The 22365-nt window shown below is 44.2% G+C and overlaps 1 protein-coding gene across 1 annotated transcript in view; it reads left to right on the forward strand.

The window, feature by feature from the left end:
• The window catches only part of KANK1 (KN motif and ankyrin repeat domains 1), a 126071-nt gene extending 114293 nt beyond the window's left edge, over positions 1–11778 (forward strand). Inside the window, exons 9-14 of the mRNA XM_072860258.1 lie at positions 858–945; positions 3734–3953; positions 6674–6816; positions 7363–7563; positions 10078–10176; positions 10827–11778. Of these exons, the coding sequence (XP_072716359.1) occupies positions 858–945; positions 3734–3953; positions 6674–6816; positions 7363–7563; positions 10078–10176; positions 10827–10889 (814 nt within the window). The 3' untranslated portion in view covers positions 10890–11778. The remainder of the gene's footprint in view (positions 1–857; positions 946–3733; positions 3954–6673; positions 6817–7362; positions 7564–10077; positions 10177–10826) is intronic.
• The last annotated feature ends 10587 nt before the right edge of the window (positions 11779–22365 follow it).

The raw sequence follows: 22365 nt of genomic DNA on the forward strand, positions 1-22365 counted from the left end.
AGGCAGGGCACATGGCCACGTGGGACTGAGCGTGGTCCATGCGATGGTGGAGCATTTCGTTGCTCTGGAAGCACCAGCAGCTGGCTTGTGACCCTGGAGGGCTAAAATGCCTGCCTTACGCACGAGTGTGTTAGCCTCTGCTTTTTGGGACAATTTTCCTGGAAAATTGCTATTATCCTCTATGGCAGGTTGTAGGCAGTGATGGTTGGCCGCAGCCTGGCGTGCCATGTGGCACGGGCATGGGCCTTCTTATTTTCAGCTGTTCCCTGAGCTTTGAAATTTGTGGTGGAAAGGGGGCAGAAGTGAAAACATGAAGGGGGAGTGGAGAAAAAGAGTAAATTTCCAGAGTGGACAGGATGAGAAAGTCTGGTTCTGGTGAGTGGGATAAAATGAGAGCCAGCAGGGAGGCACCGCCTGTGCCCTTTCCCACCGGTTAATTCAGTTTCCGTCACGACTGTCGGCATTTCCTCTTGTTAATCAAGTAATCAAAGCACAGAGTATGTAATACATGCTCTGCAGTCGTGCAGCAGTAGGTGAGAATTTCCACTAGAAGGGTTGCCAAGTCTAAAGCACAGAAGTGACACATCACCTGCTCTCCGTCCCCGCTGCTCCTCCCGCGTACATCTGGGAAACACATTTTTCCTCCTTGCGAAGGTCGGCAGCCCTGCCAGTGGCTCCACTCGCAGCGGAGAGAGTCCCCATGGACAAGAGCTTCCAGAGCGGCTTCTGCATTGCAGCTGCTGATGTCTTGTCTGGAAACATTCATTCCTACATGACTTTCAGAAAGTTAAATGTTTGTATGCTGAAACATCGAGAGAAAAATATAAATGTGCCATGTATTCTGCTGTCTCCCTCAGATACGAACTAAGTGAAAAGATGCTTTCTGCCTGTCATCTCCTGAGAAACAACATTGATGACCCTAAGGCATTGACCAACAAAGATGTGGTAAGCAATGCAGGGCAAAACTCTCTCTTGAGCTGCACAGAAAAACTTTAGGGAGGGATAACTTCTGGTGTTGCAGGAGCAGCACCGCAGTGGCTAGGCAGAAGAGGATTTCATCTTTCCTGGAAGAGTTACAAAGTGCTTTTTCTATCGGGAGACTTTTGTCCGGAGAATGTACTTGTGCTTTGTGTGCTGGGGTGTTGTCGTCCCAAGGCACGCACATAAAAATAGTAACATGAAAGCACAGTTTCAACATATCCATGCATTCCCATGTTATTTTTGTAAGTGTTGCTTTAGCACTGCTGCGGATGGCTGTCGGGCCTCGCATTAAGAGACTGCACAGGGTGAGGAGCCTGTTTGTTCCCATGACAAAAGCTCAGAGTTTGTTCTGAAACTGAACATGCTTTGCCTCCTTCTAAGCATAGGGATACTGTTCCTCTCTCACTTAGCTTTTATCAATGCAGCAGGGAGTAAGGAGGATTCATGGCTAATAGTCTCAAGAAATAAGGTTGTATTTGCTTCGTATAGGAATTGCCTACATGCCTCATGTAGGAGTTGCCTGTGCTGCTTTGTGAGGGCAATCTGAAAGCAAAGGAACACTCTTAGTGATATGAAATCGAATTTTGCTTTTGTTACAGTTGTGCAGTGATATAGTAAAAGGCAACAATCCAGTGCCAGTCTTGTCTATCGTAGAGCACCTGCAGCTTCATAAAGACAATAATATTGTCTGTAAGACACAGACACAAATGTCTATGTCCAGTTCTGACATTTGTGATCCAGGGTTTTGAAGGGTTGCTTAATACAATTGTGACAGGTAGTTTTTAATCCTGTCAGTCCTTCAGAAGTAGTTTAGGCATTCAAACAACAAATGCCTCAGGCCCAGTTGGAGTTGAAAGTGTCAAAAATGGCATAACCAGGTGATAATCTCTGCCTTGGAAGTGTAATTTGAATTTACATGTTTCTTTCTTGTGCCTAAAGTGTTTGCTAGCACAAGTGGTGCTTTGTGTCTGGAAACTGCAGACTAATCAGCTCTTGTTCTCTGTCTGTCTGCTGATAAAGGAGTCTTGTCCAAAAAGGGTAAACTTCAGTACAGCTAGGGATGCATATAAATTGTCCCAGCCTCCTCCAACATACTCAGATCTTGTAGCTGCTGTTTATGCCAGAAAGAGCTGCAGACTGCTCCTTTTGGGATGTGATGGATTACTTGAATAAAAAAAGTGCACCATTTACTTAATAATGCGTGTGATACTGTGGCTGTAAAAATAATTTCTTAGTGCTATTTTGCACTCAGTAGTGCCTAAAATAAAAAATATTTATATTGTGTCACTTTATGACCACTTTTGTGTTTCAACTCTGTATGTTCACAATACACATGGTTGGACCTTGTAAGTTTTTATTATAGTAGTACTGATGCAGATTATTCTGTGTATATGTCTGTGTAGTACAGGTATATATGTAGTACTGACATGTGTAGAATATTCTCCCTTTACCAGACATGGGCCCCCTCTAGAACTACTGGTACAGGTCCTCTGTGTTTTCCCTAGAGGCTAGAGAAGCGTGCTGAGTGTCTTCTCTACAAAATTGTCCTTGAACTTACTGGCCACCTTGCAGGTGGGGGTTTATGAGGAGAGACGAGAAGAAGGACATGGTGGTCCTCCCAGGTTAGAGAAATTGTCTCAGAAAGTCAGAGCTCACGATGATGGCAGGAGCCCCCTTGGCTCACAGCTAGATCTGCTCTGCCTACATTGTTCCCAACAGGCAGCTGGGAACAGGCCTAAAAGGCTCCTACCCCTCCACCCTCAGTCCATACCAATGGGAAGATTTATCCTGAATGTCTAACCTGCATCTTCTCATTGCAGCTGAAATCCCTTACTACTACAGCCATCGATCCTGCAGGTGAAGAACAGGTTCTTTCTTTTTCTGACTGCAGCAGCCTTTTGCATTGTGAAAATGTTATGGTGTTCCTTTCCCCAGCTGTTCTTTCAGCAGAGAATCTCTGGTCCTTCCTGTCTGTCCCATAGGTCAGATTTCCTTGACTTCTAATCGTTCTTGCTGCTCACCTTTGAAACCGTTTCAACCAAATCTTTCTTGTCATTCAATGATCGGACCAGACGAGGTAGTCCAGCTGTTGCCTTCACAGTGCTAGGCGGAGAGAAGGGACTGCATCACATGCTGTGCAAGCTAGAAATCTGTTTATTCACCCCAAAACAGAATTTGCCTTTGTCATTACAGTGTGTTGTTGTTGACGTAGGGTCAGCTTGTGATCCTTGGCAATGCCCAGCTCTTCCCCTGCAGAACTGCTGTCCAGCCAGTTCTCCTAGACTTTGTGCATTTGATAATTCATGCCTCTGGATTGGGCCTAATTGACTTAGCATGCTGTTGTTTTAAGTCCCCAAGAAATGTGTGTTCCCACTGCTCGTAGTCTTGGGTTCATCAGTGATTTATGAACTTAGTTAAGTATTTCATGGAAATGGTTACTCCAAGTCTTTTCTTCTGTTCACCAGTATTTGATACCCATTAATTCTGGGGGTAATCTCATCCTAAAATTCTCTGCCCTCAGAGGTGAACCATTCCTGAAAATCAGGTGAAATGAGAGGAGGTAAACAACTGTGTTTTAAAGAGGGGTTTAGTCAGAGGGGAGGCTTCAGTCCATACATCTTGTTTGCGAGCTGAATACTTTCTTTCCACATTTGACTAAAAAAGGCTTGACCTCCTGCATCGCTGAGTTGTGGAATGGAAAATCCTTTAAATAGATTCCCATATGTAAATTTTTCTGTCTTGGTTCTCGCAGAGGTTTTGTTTAAATACCATCCAGCACGAGTGGTTTCGTGTCTCAAGTCAGAAGTCGGCTGTCCCTGAAATGGTTGGAGACTACATAACTGCTTTTGAAGAGATTTCTCCTGCTGTCCTCAGGCATATAATCAATATGGCAGATGGAAACGGAAACACGGCTCTGCATTACAGCGTCTCACATTCTAACTTTGAAATTGTAAAGCTTCTTCTGGATGCAAGTAGGTTGACTTGTTTGCATATTTTTTAAAATTATTTTTGGTTTTTGCAATCCTCACGGGTGGAATTCTTGATGAGCAAGAGATCAAGTTTGGGCTTCCTCCAGCAGCTGTTTTAACTGTTAACAGTTACGTGGTGGCTCACTTGGGTAGTCTAGAATCCTTGTTTCTAGTGCTAGCTTTGGAGGTGATGGTGATGGCTCTTGAAGAAATTACAAAAACACTCAAGTAAATTATATACAGAGTTGACCAGTGTTTGGGACAGATAGGTAGATCCCTGACTCTTGGACTGTAGTCCAAAGTTCAGCAGCACCAGCCTCCAGCAGTTTTCTCTGGAGGCAGTGCAGCTGCTGCTCAGCCAAAGGTAGGGTGCTGGTGGCAGAAGATGCATTCAGGTATAAACGTCCATGTTAAACACTCAAACTAGTCTAGCTTTATCTTACTAGAGCAGTACAGAAGCTTTTTCTGGCCTCCACCTTGGCATGTCCATACTGCCCTCCTGAGAAACTGGAGCAATATGGCATTCTTCCATATAGGAGCATTTCCCTGATCCATGAGCAACATGATGATGCTTCATTTAGTTGCTTTTGTTGTTGCTTCCTTCTCTCGATCCCCTTGCCACACACATGCAGAGAGAGTAGTGGCAGAGGGGAGACTACAGAGCATCTGCTCCCTACACGCGCTAAGCCAGAAGGCAGTCACCAGAAGGTGTCACAGGTTGGAGCTGGTCCCAGGCAGGGTGCGACCTGTTTAAGCCTAGTTTTGCTCCCTGACTGACATTTCTTTCTCTAAACTAGTTATAAAACCTGTCACAGTTGGTTGTGAAGCTTAACTAGACCAACAACATGGCTGGAGTGTAAGCCTAGCAATATTCATAAATCCGCATGGGTAACATCAGATAGACAAGGATATTAGTGATACAAATCTCAGCTTTGATAACCCAGCATGTCTGTCACTGCAAAGACTTCCTCGGCAGGAAAGCGAGCGCTTTGAAATCTCTGGTCCTGTTTGAAGGCAGCCTGTTGGGAAGAGTGAGTCAGGGCAGGGGAATGCGGGGAATGTCAGGAGCCCAGTGAAATGCAGCAGGCTGGCCCTGCAGCACGGGGTGGGGGTGGGAGGAAACTGCCCCTGCGCTTCCCTGGGTATCTCAGGGTAGCATGAGCATGCTCATCTGTTGCTGGAAGTCAGGACTGCTGTGGTTAACAGCAGCTGGTGTATTGCTATGAAGACAGCAGATTTTAACTGTAAAATCCAACAACCATGACTAGCGCCAGGTGTGCGGGAGCACACTGCACGTGCCAGCACTTGGAAGATACTTGCGATCAGGCGAATTCCTTCAGGTTTTGACAGTCTCCCTCTGGACCGTGTCTAAATGGTCACTACAGTCACCTTTGCAATGTGGTTATATCACAGGCAGATCCTTGGTCCAAGAACTCCATGTCTGTGTGTTTGGTGGGAAGAGCAGATGAGACAAGAGAGTCCTCTGTATCACCATGCAGTGTTACCAAGAGGACAAATAGGGAAACAGCTCTGCTCATTAGCTATATAGAAAAGGAGCTGAAATGTGACCTCAGAAAACACACCTCTGCTGAAGTAGCCTAGTCAGGGTAGGAGAGCATCACTTCCAATAATTATTCATTACTCATGAAGTAATGCATGTAGCAGAGTGTCATGTTCTGTGGCTTCAGTGGCTTCCCAGAAGTGGCTTCTGAAAATAAGATTGGGCTACTTCTTCTCAGGTAGCACAGGTGATGTCTGTGGAACATGGAAAAATGTGCATTTTCTTACATCTGCACTTGTATTGCTTCTGCAGTGTTCTTTTCACTTAAAGGAAAAAAAGCCTTTGGCAATAAATCTGAAGAATCTCCCGAAACATTTTTGCTTGTTAAGGTACCTGTGGTGCAATTTAACCCCAAGTCTAGAGGTACTGTTTATGTAAGTCTGAGTCCTTGCTTTCCAGTACGATAAGCACACTGAAAGCCCTGCTGCTTATTAGTTCACACTAATAAGCCCTGCTGGATTTCTGCAGAATTTTAGGAGCAGAGGCAGACTGGAGGTTAGACTTGAATGAAAAGGAGAACTCTTGTCAGCTGCTGGCACTAGTTAGAGGACTTGACTGTATTTGTTCCCAGGGTACTTTTGTTCACAGTCAAATACTCCGTAGAGGTGGAAACAGTCTTTAATTGAAAGTTTTTTTCTGCAGCTCCAAAACATGTCAAACTGCACTTGCAGATCTTTAAAATAACACCAATTACAGGAAAATGTTGGTGCTGAGTAGAAACAGCTTTTCCACTGACCGTGTTGCTGGGCTGTTTTGTTTTGCAGTGTGGATCCCCTCAGGAGAGGAGCTTAAAGACTCTCCTGATGGTATTCCTGGGGTTCGGACCCATGACTCTGACGATCATGTCGAATTTCAGACCACTTGCTTTTACAAAAGAAAAAAAATGCACAAAGAGAGCCCTGAATAATGACATATAAAATGGCTTTGTGGTCTCCCTTGTGTTGCACGCGTTGTAGAAGAGAATAATTTTCTTTCTGAGGCTCAAGAGCACCCCTGTTTATTTTTTTCTTCTCCACTTTCCCTTGAATTGCTTCCATTATGAGAGCAATTGCTGCCTTTTCTTTTTTATAGGCTGCTCTACTAACAGTTTATTCAGTTCATTAGCACAATTGCTGCTTTCTGGGTTCCTACTTTCCAGATAAATTATCTCATCCCTCTGCAGATGTCTGTAACGTAAATCATCAGAACAAGGCCGGCTATACCCCCATCATGCTTGCTGCACTTGCAGCTGTGGAAGCAGAGAAGGACATGAGGATAGTGGAGGAACTGTTCAGCTGTGGGGATGTGAATGCTAAAGCCAGCCAGGTCAGTCAAACGGTTCATGAGACACTGTTCCTACTCCTGTGGCTTTTCGTCTTTCCTTCCACGCTCCCATCCCTGCTCCATTGGTTCAGCTTTTGCACTCGTTCACTCTCACCTTTTGCGGTCTTTGATGTTTGTGTATATGTTTTTGATTGCTGTATACAAAATGGAGCCATGGAAGAATGGTTGAGCCTCAGGTCTGGATCTCTTCTAAAAATGAAGAGTGAATATTACATGAGAGAACCATTACTGAATTTTAGAAGGCATTTCCAAATTTTGCACCATTTAGTTCCTTCCGAGGAACTCTAGATGTCTGGAAATAGATCCAATACCTTCCTTTAATTTAATAAATAGCTATGTGATATGTGTGTGGGATATATTATGCATAAAACGTATTTAAATAATGGCAAGTAGAGCCTTGAGAGTGCTGTATAAAATAACAATCTTTTTTTCCCCTCAGAAGAAGCACAGTGCCAAACAAATAAGTGTGCATGCTTTGTCACTGCTGGTCTTTGTGGTGATTTAGGTTTTCCTCTTCTTTCCATGCAGGCTGGTCAGACCGCACTGATGCTAGCTGTGAGTCATGGGCGGATAGACATGGTTAAAGCTTTACTGGCCTGTGGTGCAGACGTCAATATCCAGGACGACGAGGGCTCGACAGCTCTGATGTGTGCTAGTGAACATGGACATGTAGAGATTGTCAAACTTCTGCTGGCTCAGCCTGGGTGTAATGGCACTCTGGAGGACAATGTGAGTTGCCTTTCCAGATAGTGCTTTATCAGATAGCTTCTCCACTCCGGCATGTTTTTCTAATTCAGTTTTTTTGATGCAGTGGAGAGCTGCTGAAATCTACTTACGTGAATCTCTGACTCACAGCACCAAAGTACCAAGTGCATGAATCCCCTGCTTAGTGGTAGCAAGTGCTGTGATTATTTGGCTAGTATCTCTGCTTTGCGAACAGACCTACCCAGTAGCTATTTTTGTGGTTAGCTGTACATGTGCAGTGGCCAGAAGAGATAAACCATTTGCTAGCTTATGGTAAAACATCTTCCCTTCTCACATTACTTCCGCCTTTTCCAGGAGTTTTCCAGTTTTCAGTTAGGACCTTATCTGGTGACTTAACAGCCTTGCTGTGTTGATCTCTGTGTCTGTGGAAAACATCAGCCCTACAGGTCTCGTCACACGATGTTCACACAGTATCTACGCCGTGACTTTTGAGAGTACAGGTTTGGTCTCAGTCATGAAGCTACATTGTCCTGACAATAAACAGATACAGGCTGTGACTTCAGTGAGACACTTGCCTATTTCTTGTTTGCAAGGATCATTGCAGCCTACACTGTCAGCAGGCAATTTGATCTGTAGGCTTCTCAAGCTTGAAAATACTGACTTGGCTGGTTTCTCGACAGTAGTGTGTTCTCATTAACAACATGACTTCTTGGGTACGTTTCCATTCTTCCTATTGCTTTCACCCACAGAGCACTGAAATGGAGCCTGGGTTTGGGATTTGGGAGGGCAGTGGGTGGTTATTTGTCGAAGCTGTTGCAGAAAGGCAGAGACATCATTTCTGTTGGTTCACTCGCCTGCTGCAGGGGCCGGCTCAGTTGCCCCGTGGTGCCAGCAGTGTGTAACAGCTGGCCTGAGGGGAAAATGTAAGAAGGCCTCAGTGTAACAAACCCTTTTGGGGGCAATCTAGGTTACTGCAGCCTGGATGCTGTTAGGACTATTAATCACCAAGTCAATAATTGAAGTCTTTATGGGGACATGGCACTTAACTATTCCTGTAGGCAGTTTGATACTGTTTCCCAAGCACAGCTTGTCTGCTGCTTTTCCATTTTATAACAGGTTTGTCTGGGCTGAGAGATTCTGAGATTTTTAGTGTTCCCCTAGCTGTTTTGAATGTGACAGTGATGCTTTTCCAGTCAGCATGATCAGTAGTAAGCTGACCTTCATCCTACTGATGTGTGCTACTCTGACAGCGATTCAGCATCTCTAAGAACTTGGCTTTTCCTGGTGTTGACTGTGGAGTATTTGTTTTGCATTTGTAGTGCCTTATATTGCACTGTAGTGGACAGCTCTTCTAGCTCCCTGTCTGCTCAGGAAAATTAGATTTATGTATAATTGCTCCCTGTAGTCTCATAAGAAGACTTACCCACTTGGATGCTATCCAGCATGTCCCATGCTGGAAAAGGGGTTTACAGTTTCCTTAAACTGTTGCCGACCTCTCTAACACCAGTGCTACCGCAGCGGCTGGAAAACATGCTCCATTCAGAGAGCCAACATAAAAGACGATCCCTATGAGAAGACATATCAAATACTGGCATTACTGTGGAAAATTCTGTGCACAAGAGCCAAAAGCCAGGCAGCGGACCAGCAAGCCACTGAGATTTGTGCCGAGGTTGCAGCTGCCTGCCTTGTAATTTAAACACTGTTGGAGAGCAGGGGGTTGTAGCCATGTGATGCACCAGTTTCAGGAAGGGACGGAAGCAAGGAAGGGAGAGTTTGGGATGTGGCAGCTTCATACAGCTGTGCCCTTCTGACAGCTCAGAGGTTCACATCGCAGGTTGTCTGACATCTGCTTCTTCCTGGACCAAACATGGTCTAAAGGGAAACCAGCCAGTCAATATATTACCCTTTAGGCAAAAGCAGTCTTTGCTTCTAGCAGCCTCAACAGCTATGGTTTCTGAAAGCAGTATCTTCTGAGAAATGGAGGTGACAGTATTTGACCAGGAAAGTCCATTTGTTTGTAGTTAGACTTCCATCAAGGAGCATTTGGAATTATGAATGCAACCACTCTTAGTGTTAACGGGAGCTATAACACAACAATTATCATTATAGCACAGCAATTATAATGATATTTGATTAGCATTTATCCCTCCCTTATCTTCTCTTCCACTCCTCACTGGCATTGTAGTTTCTCTCGGATAGACCAATCTTCTGAAATCACTGGTCTTACACAGCACTACATGTAACATCATTGTGATAATGGCGTGCTCATTCTTCCTCAGCAATAATCGAGACTCCTCATTGAGAGAAATTATGAGGCCTCTGACAATTGGACTGCCTCATAAAACAGCAGTGCAAGGCTTATTGTCACTTAATTATAATAAAAGAAAATAAACAAGACTCTAAATTAACCCAACTGTGTGTCTGAGCAGTGGGGCCTCCACTTCATAACTTCGCTTCTCAGTGGGCTGATGGGGCTTTTAAGAGGTCTGTTAATGCACAGAAGCACTAATTCTCTTATTTCCTCCTTTCTCCTCTCAGGATGGCAGCACAGCACTTTCAATAGCCCTGGAAGCTGGACATAAGGACATAGCGGTTCTCCTTTATGCCCATGTCAACTTTTCCAAAACCCAGTCACCGGTTAGTACACAACCTCCTGCAGTTTACATTTTAACTTGCTGCTCCTGCACGTAATAGTAAAACATAAACAAAAAATGACACCACCACCACCCCCCAGCAGCTGTATAGCCATACAGCACATGACTTTTCAGTTTTATTCACAGGTTAATTTTTATGCTGGTAAGTGAAATGTACATTTTTAAATATAAGTTGTCTGCAGAAGGCTGAACCCTGGCTGAAGGATACCTCCTCCTCCTCCTTTTACCTGGGGGTGAAGATAGCACACTAGCAAGATTCACTGACTCTGGCTAGCGTGCAGAGGTGCTGTTGCATCATAGTAATGCTAATTGTTGACTTGGTCACCAAAACACAGCTGTTTTCTGGAGTTACAGCTATCCCAGGTGTTCTGGCAAATACTCACCTGCTCTCCAAGCCCTGACTCACCTTCCTGATAAACTGCTGCTAAATGTTTCACCGTCTAAACAACATGCACTCTCAGTTAGTAGGCTGTATGATAGCTGGCACTGTTCTTCCTAAAGTGAAAGAAAAAGGAAAGATTAATCTGTGCAATTAAAGGCAAGGGATTGAACAGAGTGCATGTGAATGCTGTGTTCTCATTCTGCTGGCTGGAATAATTTTCCTTTGATTAATTGTTCTTTCCTTTTTTCTAGGGCACTCCTAGGCTTGGCAGAAAGACATCTCCTGGTCCCACCCACAGAGCCACATTTGAGTAGTAGTGCATGAATATCTGTAAAAATATCTATGCCATCTTTAAGCTGCTAAATGTTACTGTTTTACTGAGACAGATACTGAATGTAATTGTCTTGTGCCTGAACTCACCAGCAAAGTGAAAGCAGAGATCTAGTGCTAGAGATAGAAAACCGTACACTTGAAGCAAGCATATAGTTAAGTAGTGCTCAGCTGAGAACCTTAGCCAGAACTGTTCTTTTGCTCACCTGCTCGTCTTTCCGTACGCTGGCATACATCCTGTTTTTCTTTGCTATAGATTATCCTTTCCTATGTTATGTGCAGCCTAAGACTTCTAAAGTTATCCATGGAGGGGTGTCCCAGTGGCTTGTTTTTTAATCATTGTAAAACATATTTACTGTGCCTAGACTTCATCACAGTAACCTTTTCATAAATTTCATTCCAACATGATTTTGATGTTTTTAATTACTTTGAAATTCAGAAGTTGCAGTTGCTTATATAGTCAGCTCCGTGGATCTTGAGCTGGTGGGTGAGTGGGTAGGTATTGGGGATAGAGCCTCTCGTCAGGTCTGAAGTTCACTAAATAAGTTGTTGCTAATTGGGGATAATGTATAACTTTTTATATGAAAGATACTAGTATCTATAAAATTAACTCGCACAGTATTTTCAACATTTTATATTCCTTAATAATTAAAAACTACATGAAGAATTACATGTCCTGTTACCATATTTTTATTAACTGTGTCAGTCTATAAGCTCCATACATGTTTATTGGAGAGTAAAATTAGAGGTACCAGCTGTATATTCCCCTTGAGTGGAATTGAGCGTAGTTCTCGGTGCATATTTATGGAATGCTATTACCTTGTCACATTCACTTTAGTCATGTGTATTGAAATGTTTGAAGTGCCTTAGACTCTTGCCATATTTTCAGAATAAAATTTCATTATGCTGTTTTACTCCTCTCCTGTTTTACGTGTGATTTGTCATCATCCAGATATGCTGCAAATTACAACCGCAGAGGTAAAGCAGGATAGATTGGTAAGTCAAGGCAGGGAGGACTGGATGGCTCAGCCCTTGGGGGTTGCTGATGCGAACAGCATCAGTGCCCAAACTAGCTTTTTCCTGCTGACTGTCAGAGTAAAAAGCTTTGCCCAAGATGATCTGTCTTTGCTGGTCTTGCGCTTGCTGCGGAGGTTGGACCCTTTGCTGTTTGGGAGAGAAGTGGCCTCTCTCTCGGCCATGTGCAGCATCATGGGGACACACTGAAGGATGGTGTTCAAGCAGTTTGACCTAGCTCTCTGCAAAGTAGTTACCAACTGAATAAAAGCCTTTGAGCTTTCTCTTCCAAACAATCCTGGCAGCTTGGTGAAGGGGATGCTTTTTAGGTGGCATTGGAGCAAATCCTAAGCTAGTGCCTCCGTATCCTTGTCAGTTCACACCTGCCTGATGAGACAAGAGAAACACACTTCAGTGCCTTCCTTCAAGGGACCTATACACTTCTGTTCCTCTGTGTCTTTCCTCCTTCCCTCCCTAAGTCCTTATCAAACAGCTTTTCCTACATAGTCCCTTTGCAATAGGGATCCACTGAAGCCATCTTCGTCCCACTTGGCCTACATGGACTTGGTGGCTTGGACTGCATGAGGTTTCTGTGAGCTCTGTCAGAGCTGCTTTGGTCCAGCTCTACAGGTACTGTGTGATACCAGTGCCAGGCTGGTACGCCAGTGCGAGGGAGTGTCCCCTGGGCAAAGGGCAGGTGAAGTCTCTCTGCTGGGGGACACATGTCTTAACATAGCAGTTCCAAATGAGGCCCCCCGCCCCTTGAGGTCAGTCAGTTTTTACTATTGCACATCTCTGGCCAACTTTTCTTCTCGGTCTTCGCTTAGCATCTAATTTTGTGTGGATGCTGTCTCACCTGGGTCCTACCTGCTAGTTAAAGAGGTAGGTCACCAACTTGCCAAATCACCGTGGAAATAAGGTCGTCCCTCTGACACCAGACTGACAGCAAACAGCAGCAGCAGCTGTAAAAAATTAAACAGAAAAAAATGCTCCTCGCTTTGCTAGCTGTGGTCAGAGATGGTGGGTGCAGTCTGTCCTGTGTGGCACGGAGCTGAGCTGTGCCCTACACATGCATCCACCCGATGACCTGAGACTTGGTCACACGCATGCATGACACCAGCACAGGCTTCCCAATAAGCTCCTGGTTCGCTTAGGAGCCAGGTGGGTTTCTTGTTCAGCAAAATTAGTGCAAGTTGGATCTCCCCACCATGGGCATGGCAAGAGTGGCTTTTGTTTCATTTTCAGATTTGTTGATGAGCCACCTCTTGCCACAGTTTGAACAACTGTCTGGAAAGCAAGGTCAAGATAATCTGTTCTTGTCTTTATGAGTTTAAAACACACAGGCTGCTGGAGTTAAACAAATCAAGCCGATGAAGTGGAGAAAAAGGACGAGTGCTTTAATCTCTCCCCAGAACTTGTTCTAATTTTACAGAAAATCCAGTTCACTTATTTATACATGCTTGTCTGTATCTAATGGATTAAATTCTTGTCTAGTGGAGAGACATTATATTGCCAGGACAGAATTTGGACCAGGGACAGGTTTCTGCTTTCAGTTTTAACAAGAATATAATTTTTATTTAGCACTGGTTTGACCAAAAATGGTCTAGTTGTGCTTTCTGAAGGAAGTTAGTAATCATACCTTAACCTCTGTCTTGTATCTCCTGACAGTGGTTTTAGGTAGTCCTGCGAGCAGCAGGGAGTTGTACTTGATGATCCTTATGGGTCCCTTCCGACTTGAGATACTCTATGATTCTATGACAGCAATTTTAAGCCTGTCGATTATGCTCCAAAGTCTGACTTTGTTAAACAGTATGCTGAGACATCTGGTGATGTCCTCTTCAGTAGTGCCACTGTATTGCTGTAGGAGATTCTTAATTAGTAACATGTCCAATAAATCTTTGCCCCAAAAATAGTTTTTTAAACAATGATCTTTGTTGCTGCACTCCTACCTTGCTACTGTGCTTCATTTGCACACATGCATGTTTGTACATACTGTATCCTGTGGCTAAAAAAAAAATTTTGAAATGCCTGTGAATTTAGCTTTTCAGAGCAGAGGGCCATGACTCTTATTTTCTGGGTTGGCACAGGTCCCTGTCTCTCCCTCCACAAATCAATGGGAGTCCTGGGTGCAACTGTCATAGAAGGGTTTAAAAAAACTGGTCCAGTGATTCAGGTGATTAACGACACAGCGAGAGTCACCAAATGTACTTTAAAACATTTTTTTTTTACCTGGAAAAAAAGCGTAGGAAGAGGAATGTGGAAATAAATGTTCCTTCTTTTTTTTCTCCCCCACCCCCCGTAGAGAATTGGTATATCAGAAACCAACACATGAGGGGTTAAAACTTTCTAAGTGATTGCATTGCTTTCTAATGGCCTTGACCAGCAGAAGTCTGGGGAGGAATCTGACCCTTCCAACAGCATGCAAGAGGCAGGTTATGCAACTCAGACTTCCTGGATTTATTTAGGTGCCGTTTTCCTGGTAAGCAAAAGGGTTGACCCAGAATTGGCCTCCTACAGCTCTAGAAAATGTTAGGTGAAGCTGTGAACTCAGCATTTCTGTGCAATGTTCAGTTTCTTCCCAAAAGCTCATTGTCTTGGGTTAAAACACCTTGCAAAGCAAAGTGCCCCCAGTTTTAGCTGTATGGTGAAGTAGGCCGTTGTGGAATGCCATGTCAGGAAGATTGCCAAAACCAACCAAAACTTTGGATCTGTTAGTGGATATAGGTGAAAAGTACAGAATAAAGTGGCTATTTTACTGAGGCCAGTGAATGTAATTTCTGGCCTAAAATCCTCTTAGGGGAGACTTAATAGATTGAGTAGTTAAAAAAAAAAGGCGGGGGGAGGGGAGAGAAAGAATAATTACTTCCCTTAGCATTTTGTTGTCTTGGATGACCCTCCTGTCTCCAAGAGGTTGACACCTGAAGCAGTTAACACTGTGGAAATCAGGCCCTTCCCTGGGAAACAGTTAAAAGGTTCCCAAAAGCGTTTGTATCCACTGATGCCCTCTGCAAGCCAAGTTTAATTCCACCTGCTAATGCTGGATAGCATTTATCACAGGTGCTGGGATTAAGGGGTTTACCATGCATACCAGCTCTGAACTGAGTTCCCCTACGCACTCTCCCCAGCATTTCTTTTTCAGTTCAGATCAGATGATGATTGACTCTCAGTATATCCAAGCATGATGTTGTCATCACCTTTGAACTCCAACTGTCAGTGAATATATAAAAGCTCTGGCACTTTTCCAAGACTGTAAAATACGTCACTGTCTTTTTCCAGTTATACTGTCATACATTAAGTGAAGCTGCCACTTATAATCACCCTAATAGATAAGAGACGAGGGTTACTGGTACCGAGTCTTAAAATGACAGAAATCAGCCAACAATATTGATCTAAATGCAATGACTGAAGAAGGCATTTTTGAAAGATGTACTTTCAGAGGTTTTTATCTTCTTGATACAGCTGGAAGAACTCAAGTTATTCTAGAAATAGCTTTTGTGTCTGTTTCTCCTGGTGTCTCATACTTTTGGCTGAGAAGTCTGGCTGCTCTGGGTCCAGTTCAGCCGTGGTGTGAATAATGCAAGGCTTGGCGTCGATCCCCAACACACAGGACTGGCTCTGTTTGCTGGGATGGAAGCAGCCCAAAGGCTACAGACGTGCTCCTGCCTTTGAAAGGCAGCAGCAGAGCTGGCTGAAACAGCGTTCATGCTCTTGGTGCAGCTGCAAGTAGCCCTCTTCACTGGGCCCTGTGTCTGCATGTGGGTCTGTAAACTTCATCCCTTCCTGCTCTTGTGCCTGCATCCAGGTCCATCGAACAAAAGCTTAACTACAGGCATTTCCTCGCTAAAAGGAGAGGCTTTCAGATGTTCAGTTCACATGGGGATGCTTGGGCCTGCCTCTGAGAGCCTGACATGAGCCAAGGGACAGAGGTAGGTCAAGAAGCCATGCTGGAAAACATGCAAGGAGAATTTTGCATTAAACACTCTTAGAAATGGCCACAATGAGATTAGAGGAAAGGGGTACCCAGGTTCAGGTTTGTTTCCTATTTCACTTGGGAACTGTGAAAGTATTAGCCTTCACTACTCACAGCCTAATGCAATGCCTAGGGAAGTCGATTAAAAAATTCCCGCCTGTTTCACTTCACTTTGGCTGTCGTGTCTCTGCATGCATACGCTGAACAGAAGTGCCTGGTTAGAGCTGAGCTACCTGGTTGCTGTCTTTTTCCATCAGTTGCTCTACTTTCTGTTTGGTTGGTATAACATCATCCAACGTACCAGTACCTCATCTCTTTTCAACAAGTACCACTAGACAGCAAAGTGCTGTTAAGGAGCTGCAGAACTTGCATGCTACCTGCAAGAATATTTGGGAACCTCTGTATAAGATACTATGCAGGAAATACTATAACAATTTTTTTTTTTCTCAGAGATGATTGTAACAACTACTTAAAGTTGTTTGTAAAATGGCACATCTGTTTTCCTGCCAGGATTTTAAGCAATGGGAACAAAGCACATGAGTAAATCACGCTGGAAGTAATACTGCCTTACGGCTGTATACATACATTGGTCAATATATCAGACAGTTCTTTATTATAGGTGATTAATGAATTCAGTGCCTCAAAACCTCTGTTGTAAGTGTTCTGCTTCCTTAATGATATGCACTTTCAGCTTTTCCTGCTAAAAGAAAAAGATAAGCATGTTTCTTCACACCCACGCACCCACCCCATGCATGATCCCTGAAGAGATCTCAGGAATGAGATCATCAGGGAAAACAGGAGCCTTCAGGCACTTGGTACCTGCTGTGAGGGCTTTGGCTGGCACCTTAAAGGAGGTGGCGGGGGTGGGGGGCGGCACGGGAGACAAGCTTGATGGACCTTTCTTTTCCTCTCCTTCATTTTACCATCTGTGCTTTGTTCCTTCGCCCTGTGTCACTTGGTGAGTAGTAGTCTTTCCCCTTGGCCACTTCTCATTGGGAACCACGGCTGTGCATTTGCTGTTTGGTTAGCCAACACAGCCAGCACCAGCAAAGATAAATTGCCTTTTAAATAATTCTTGCTATACAAAACTGCCCTTCAAAGACCTCTACAGTAGAGACCTGTAAATAAGGGCATCATTATACTCTTAAGCAGAGTATTATTAAATACATTCAGCCATGAATAGCAGAAGTCATTTTCCATGTCCTCTAAACACCATTACAGCCATTTGCAGGATTATTACTCAGATAACATAAGGGCTAATATTTTTTCAAAGCAGTGCACATGCTTTTGTATGATCTGTAAGTGCTGATCTGAATGGAAGTGGCAAAGAGATATTTCTAGGAGATACACTGGTAATTTTTTTCTTCAGCTTTTCACTTAATGGCTTTAGCCACTGTTGCGGAAACAGCCCTTGCTGCATTCTCCTTAAGAGTTTTGGCTAGCTGCAGCATTGAAAGGGTAGCTCATGCTCCCCCAGTATTACTGTCCTTCCTTACTCAGCCACGCTAACTTCACTGAGATGAAGACATGCCATTTCTTTTGCATGCCATGGTGAAGAGGCAGATTAATAAAGATCCTTCTCTACTTCCTGGCCATGGTATCACTCCTTTGAGGCACGAAAAGCCACCTGCTGTCTCTGGCAGCCATCCTGCAGTGCCCCTGCATTGCTCTTGGGCATCTTCTGGGGCCAGAAGAGCAACTTTTCTCCAGTCCCACGGGAGAGAGAGACTTAGAGCCAGCCGGTTACAACCCCTTGGTACTGCAGAGGTGTGAGCAGGCAGGGGCTGGCCCAGGAAATGCCCCCCCCCCCCCCGCCACCATGCACTCGTTCTTGCAAATGTATCATGGGAATTTTCCAGTCCAACCACATATATCTGCTCAGAGGCCCTTTGTTGTGGTGGTTGCATCTGCATCACTAGCCTAGCAGGAGGAGCATGAAGCATGTTAATGCCTTCTGCAGTGGATGCTGATCTGGGAGGAGTGTGAGCAGAACAGCTGTACAAAGAGATTGAGAGAGATCAGAAACACAGGGTGATAATAAAATGAGATTTGGTTTAGGAAAATCAGAGTGAAACAACTGAGGAAAAATAATATAAGTCTGTGGGAGTGAGAGAAAGTTAGAAATCCATAATGCTGAAAGAGAACCTGCCAGAGAATGAATTAAACAAGAGTTGGCAGTGCAATGACAGCAAAAAATGGACCAGAGTTGGCAGTGTGATGAGAGCAAAAAATGGTCCATGCATTTTTTGTCCACTTCAGATGGAGCAGAGAGGCAGTTGACCCTGGAAGATGTAATGCAACTTGACAGCATTCAGGGTCAGTGTGTCCCCAGGGAGACATCGCCAAAGGCTGCCACCATCAACCCAACAAACAGCTGCTAACAAGTTGGAAGCTGAAAATAAGGAAGAAGTTTAAAAGGATACTTTCATTTTGCTAAGAGACAAATCCTGTAAGTAAGAAATTTAAAACAACCCACAGTATGTGACTGCTGAAATAATAAGCTGTACAGATGAGTTACGAAGGGGCAGCAAAGCAAAAAGGTAACAGCTAAAGGTAAGAAATTTCTCCAGGTTAGTTCTGCAAACAACGGGTTTTAGTTGTTGGGAAGCCTGGGTGAGTTTTTAAATGAATATGAGCTTGTCACCATCTCTGTCTGTTGTGTCACAAGATAATTGCCCGTTCTGGCCGTCGTACAACAACTCGTATTTGGTCAGAATTGGGTCAAGAATCGCCGACAAAGGAGACACACGTAGATATATGAAAATGGGTAAGTATGCGTGTGACTTTCTGCAAACATGCTACAGATAAGACTGTAAATCTCTCCTTCGAGCTGCGTGAACACAACCGCCCGGTGCCTTCCCGCTGTGCCCCGCTGATGTGCTGGAGAGCCCGGCTGCACCCCGGCAGGACGCTGGCTGTCCGCCCTCCAGTCACTTCTCTGCGGAGCAGGGAGACCTCTACAGACAGGATAAATCCGACACTGCTGCAAGCATGCAGAGGAAAATAAACAGACTCTGACAGAGCAGTTAGTTACTGGGGTTTGTTCTGGGTTTGCGGTTTTTTTGTTTTGTTTTTGTTTTTTTGGTGTTTTTTTTTTTTAAGTATTCTGGTATTGTTTCATTCATTTTCTTCCTCTTTTAATAACTCCCTTTCAACTGCTGACATTTCAGGCACGTACAAGCCAACATATGCGTGTCTTGATAATTATTTTCTCTAACTAACTTAACATTTAATTAGTAGCCCGCTGCTTTCTACCCAAGTTTTGTGCCTACAAGGAGGCCCAGCAGTATTCTCCTGAGATCTGGGGTCAGAAGATGAAAAAATGCTGCGGCCTGTGCCCTAGCATTGTCCTTGGAAGAAGCAACGAGCATTGCAAGACAACTGCTAACAGAAATGTAAGCTCCATAGACAGAGAAAGGAACCTCGCCATGTAACCCTCTGCTAAACCGCAAAACCCCTACAGCTTTTCTACCAAGTCAGCATGGAAGAAGTTCAGGAACCTGACATTACCTTCTAGGAAATCTCTAGGGGTAGCATTTTTTGGCTTGTGAGGAACTCATCTACTGAAGAGCAAGAGCTATTAGGATGGCTACCCAGGCTCTGAGATCTACCTCTGCTCCAAGAATTAAAAGTTTCCCTCAAATTACAGGATGATTTTCTTGAGGATGCCAACAAAATTACCTGCCATGCAACCTGGTGCAGGAGACATTTCTGGTGTCCAGGTGTGCCTTTTCCAGCTAAAGTGTTATAAACACACAAACACGTCACCCCCTGCCCCTGACCAGCAGCCAGATCAAAAGGGACACTTGCCCTAACTTAGAACAGCAGAGGATCAAGGCCAAAACTCTCTTCTAACTGCAGAAAGGTTTGTATATTATTCTCTTCAAGCCTGAAAGAAAAAGGTTCTTCAAAGGCAGGTACAAGCCTGAAAAATAGGCTATCATCTACCATGGGCCTGCCCAGGGGATCCCACAGTCTGCTGCTGGCACGCATTATTGCTGAGGAGCATGAGAATGAGCTGGGCTGGACATGCTGCTCCAACACAGAAATACTTGAGCTAAGGAACTAGCCATCCCAAAGACTTTTACCTGAAATGTAACACAGACTGCCTGAAATAGCTGATTGCCTTCCACAGGCAGCAAACCTGGTCCTATTCTGCGGCTGAGCAGAGCTGAGTGTGTCAACCTCAATGTTAAACAAAACAACAGCACAAGGATGCCTAAGGATGAGATGCTGGTGGGGTGAAGGTGGAGAGGAGGCTGCATGTGGAAATTTAGCCTTAGCTTTAAATGAAGCTTTGGGGAAAGCATGAGTCCAGATTTGCAAAAAAACATGCAACTCTTCTATCCCTGCCTCCTATACTTCTTTCCAGCACTGCCGATTGTGAGTAACCTAGTAAGTCCCTCATCATAATGAGATTGTCTTTCCCAGTGCTTCGATTACACCAAAACACAGCGCAGTGTGTGAAAGTCACTCCTCCTGCCCCTGCCAGAAGGAGGGTTGTATTAACCGGCATTTTATGGCCGGGGCACTCCTGAATTCCTGTGCTGGAACTAACAGTCTCCCTCTACTACCATCACCTTCACTAGTCCACTTATGAACTGTGATTAACAGTGCAATCTCATATGACTTGGTCTGAGACATCACTTATTTTGACCTTCTTTCATGAGTGGTCAGGTGGTGCCCCTTAGAATTTAATATTGATAACAGCAATGATTTTAGAGACCTTCTTTGAATAGGAAGAAAAAGTAAGTACAAGATATTCCTTGTAACAATATTGCCAGCTCTATAACAGCTCCTATTTTAAGAAAGGAGATGTCATGATGCGACCACATGAGTACTCCTTTTTTTTTTAAATGTATGTATGTGTGTAATTCTTATTTTATTCCCAAAGTTTGTTTTCAAAAAATGACAGGACGGATCTCACTGGAGCACATAAGAATAAATAGCTACTGGAAGTTGGTTAAGGCATGTCTTCTTCACCCAGTGGACGAGAACATCACCAGGCTGATGGGCTATCGGGTAAGCGAGCATCCAGGCAGGTACTTAAGGTATGTATCATTCAGCTGGTAGAACACAGTGAGTCCCACAGAGAGGAGTTACAGGCTATTGTGTTAAAGGATACTTGGGCAATTTTACAGATGCACCCTACTTACCTTCAGGTGCCTAATGAACAATCTTCTGAGACGTCATTATTGTGACTTCACAGAAGCTGCCTTTCAGTAGTAAAAAGGTGATCTCCATGCCTTAGCTTCTTAAAAACAGGTAAGAGAAAATAATAGCTTAAACAACCATGCAGTGAAGCTACTCTTTGTTCTCAACTTTACAGTGTGTTATCTGTTACAATTTCAAACTCTGAAGGTATTTAAAAAGATTTTACTCAGGCAACATGCATATTTGCATGCACTTACCTGGGATGGCTGAGCTGGGCTCAGAACACCTTTATTCTGGCATCTGCGAGAGACACTGTTTGCATTGGGATGACAGAAAATTAAGATGTCTGACTAATTAGTCTCCACACAATGTTCCCATCACCTGACAAGGCATCTCCGTGTCTAGACAAAGCCAGCCTAATTAAAATTAATAGCCTGACAGTTTAAGCAATTTGTAACAGTGTGTCACCTTCCTTAGCACCTTCTAGCCAATAGAATTAGAGAAACTCCATTACTCCTAATTAGCCAACGCGCATATAAGATGTACAGAGATCATCAGCTGTACCTGACACTGCTGACCGACATGCAAGTGACAGAAGAAAACTGTTACCTAAGGAAGCCAGCTAAGTGCTCTGATTGCCTGTATCCTGATAGCACTAAGCACAGCCTTACCTGAGAGGTGTAGGTCTCCTGGGACCCAGATCTCCTGGGTCCTTCCTCTGAACTGGCTTCTCGGCATGGAGGAAGGATGAGCCCCTGAGCCCTTGAAGATGGGGAGACCCAATGTCTGCAGCATTTGAGGACCACCTCTGAACTGCCCGATCGCTCGGGGGGCTCTGGGGAGATGGGAGAGGCTATGGGGCAAGAGAGTCAGGCTGACCGGGAAGAAGAAACCCTCCTTCTCAGCTTAGGAAGGTCAGCAGCTCACATCAAGTAATTTCACAACATGGGTGATTAAGTAACAGTCATTTGACTGATTAAAATATTTGGAAAAGCTCAGCTGCAGCTGGAGGCAATTCTGACACCCCCACCCCCCTTCCCCTGCCCCTCCTCAGTGGATCTGAAAGACTTCACGTGGGAAGGGGGAAGAAACATGTGCTACACTGACTGATTTTAATGGGAAGTCCCACGGAATGAAATGTGCTCCCCTGAGAGCAGAACATTATGTGAAAAAGATACTTTCTATTTATTTAGGCTTAAAGAAAAAAGAAGAAAATAAATTAAGAAGCAGCTGTTGTAACAATACTTTTGCTTCTATCAAGTGTCGGAATTAGGAGCAACAAATAATAATGCACAAATAATTAAATAAATTGGACAGCCAAT

Source organism: Ciconia boyciana, chromosome 4 (genome assembly GCF_034638445.1).
Source record: "Ciconia boyciana chromosome 4, ASM3463844v1, whole genome shotgun sequence".
NCBI classification, from domain to species: Eukaryota; Metazoa; Chordata; class Aves; order Ciconiiformes; family Ciconiidae; genus Ciconia; species Ciconia boyciana.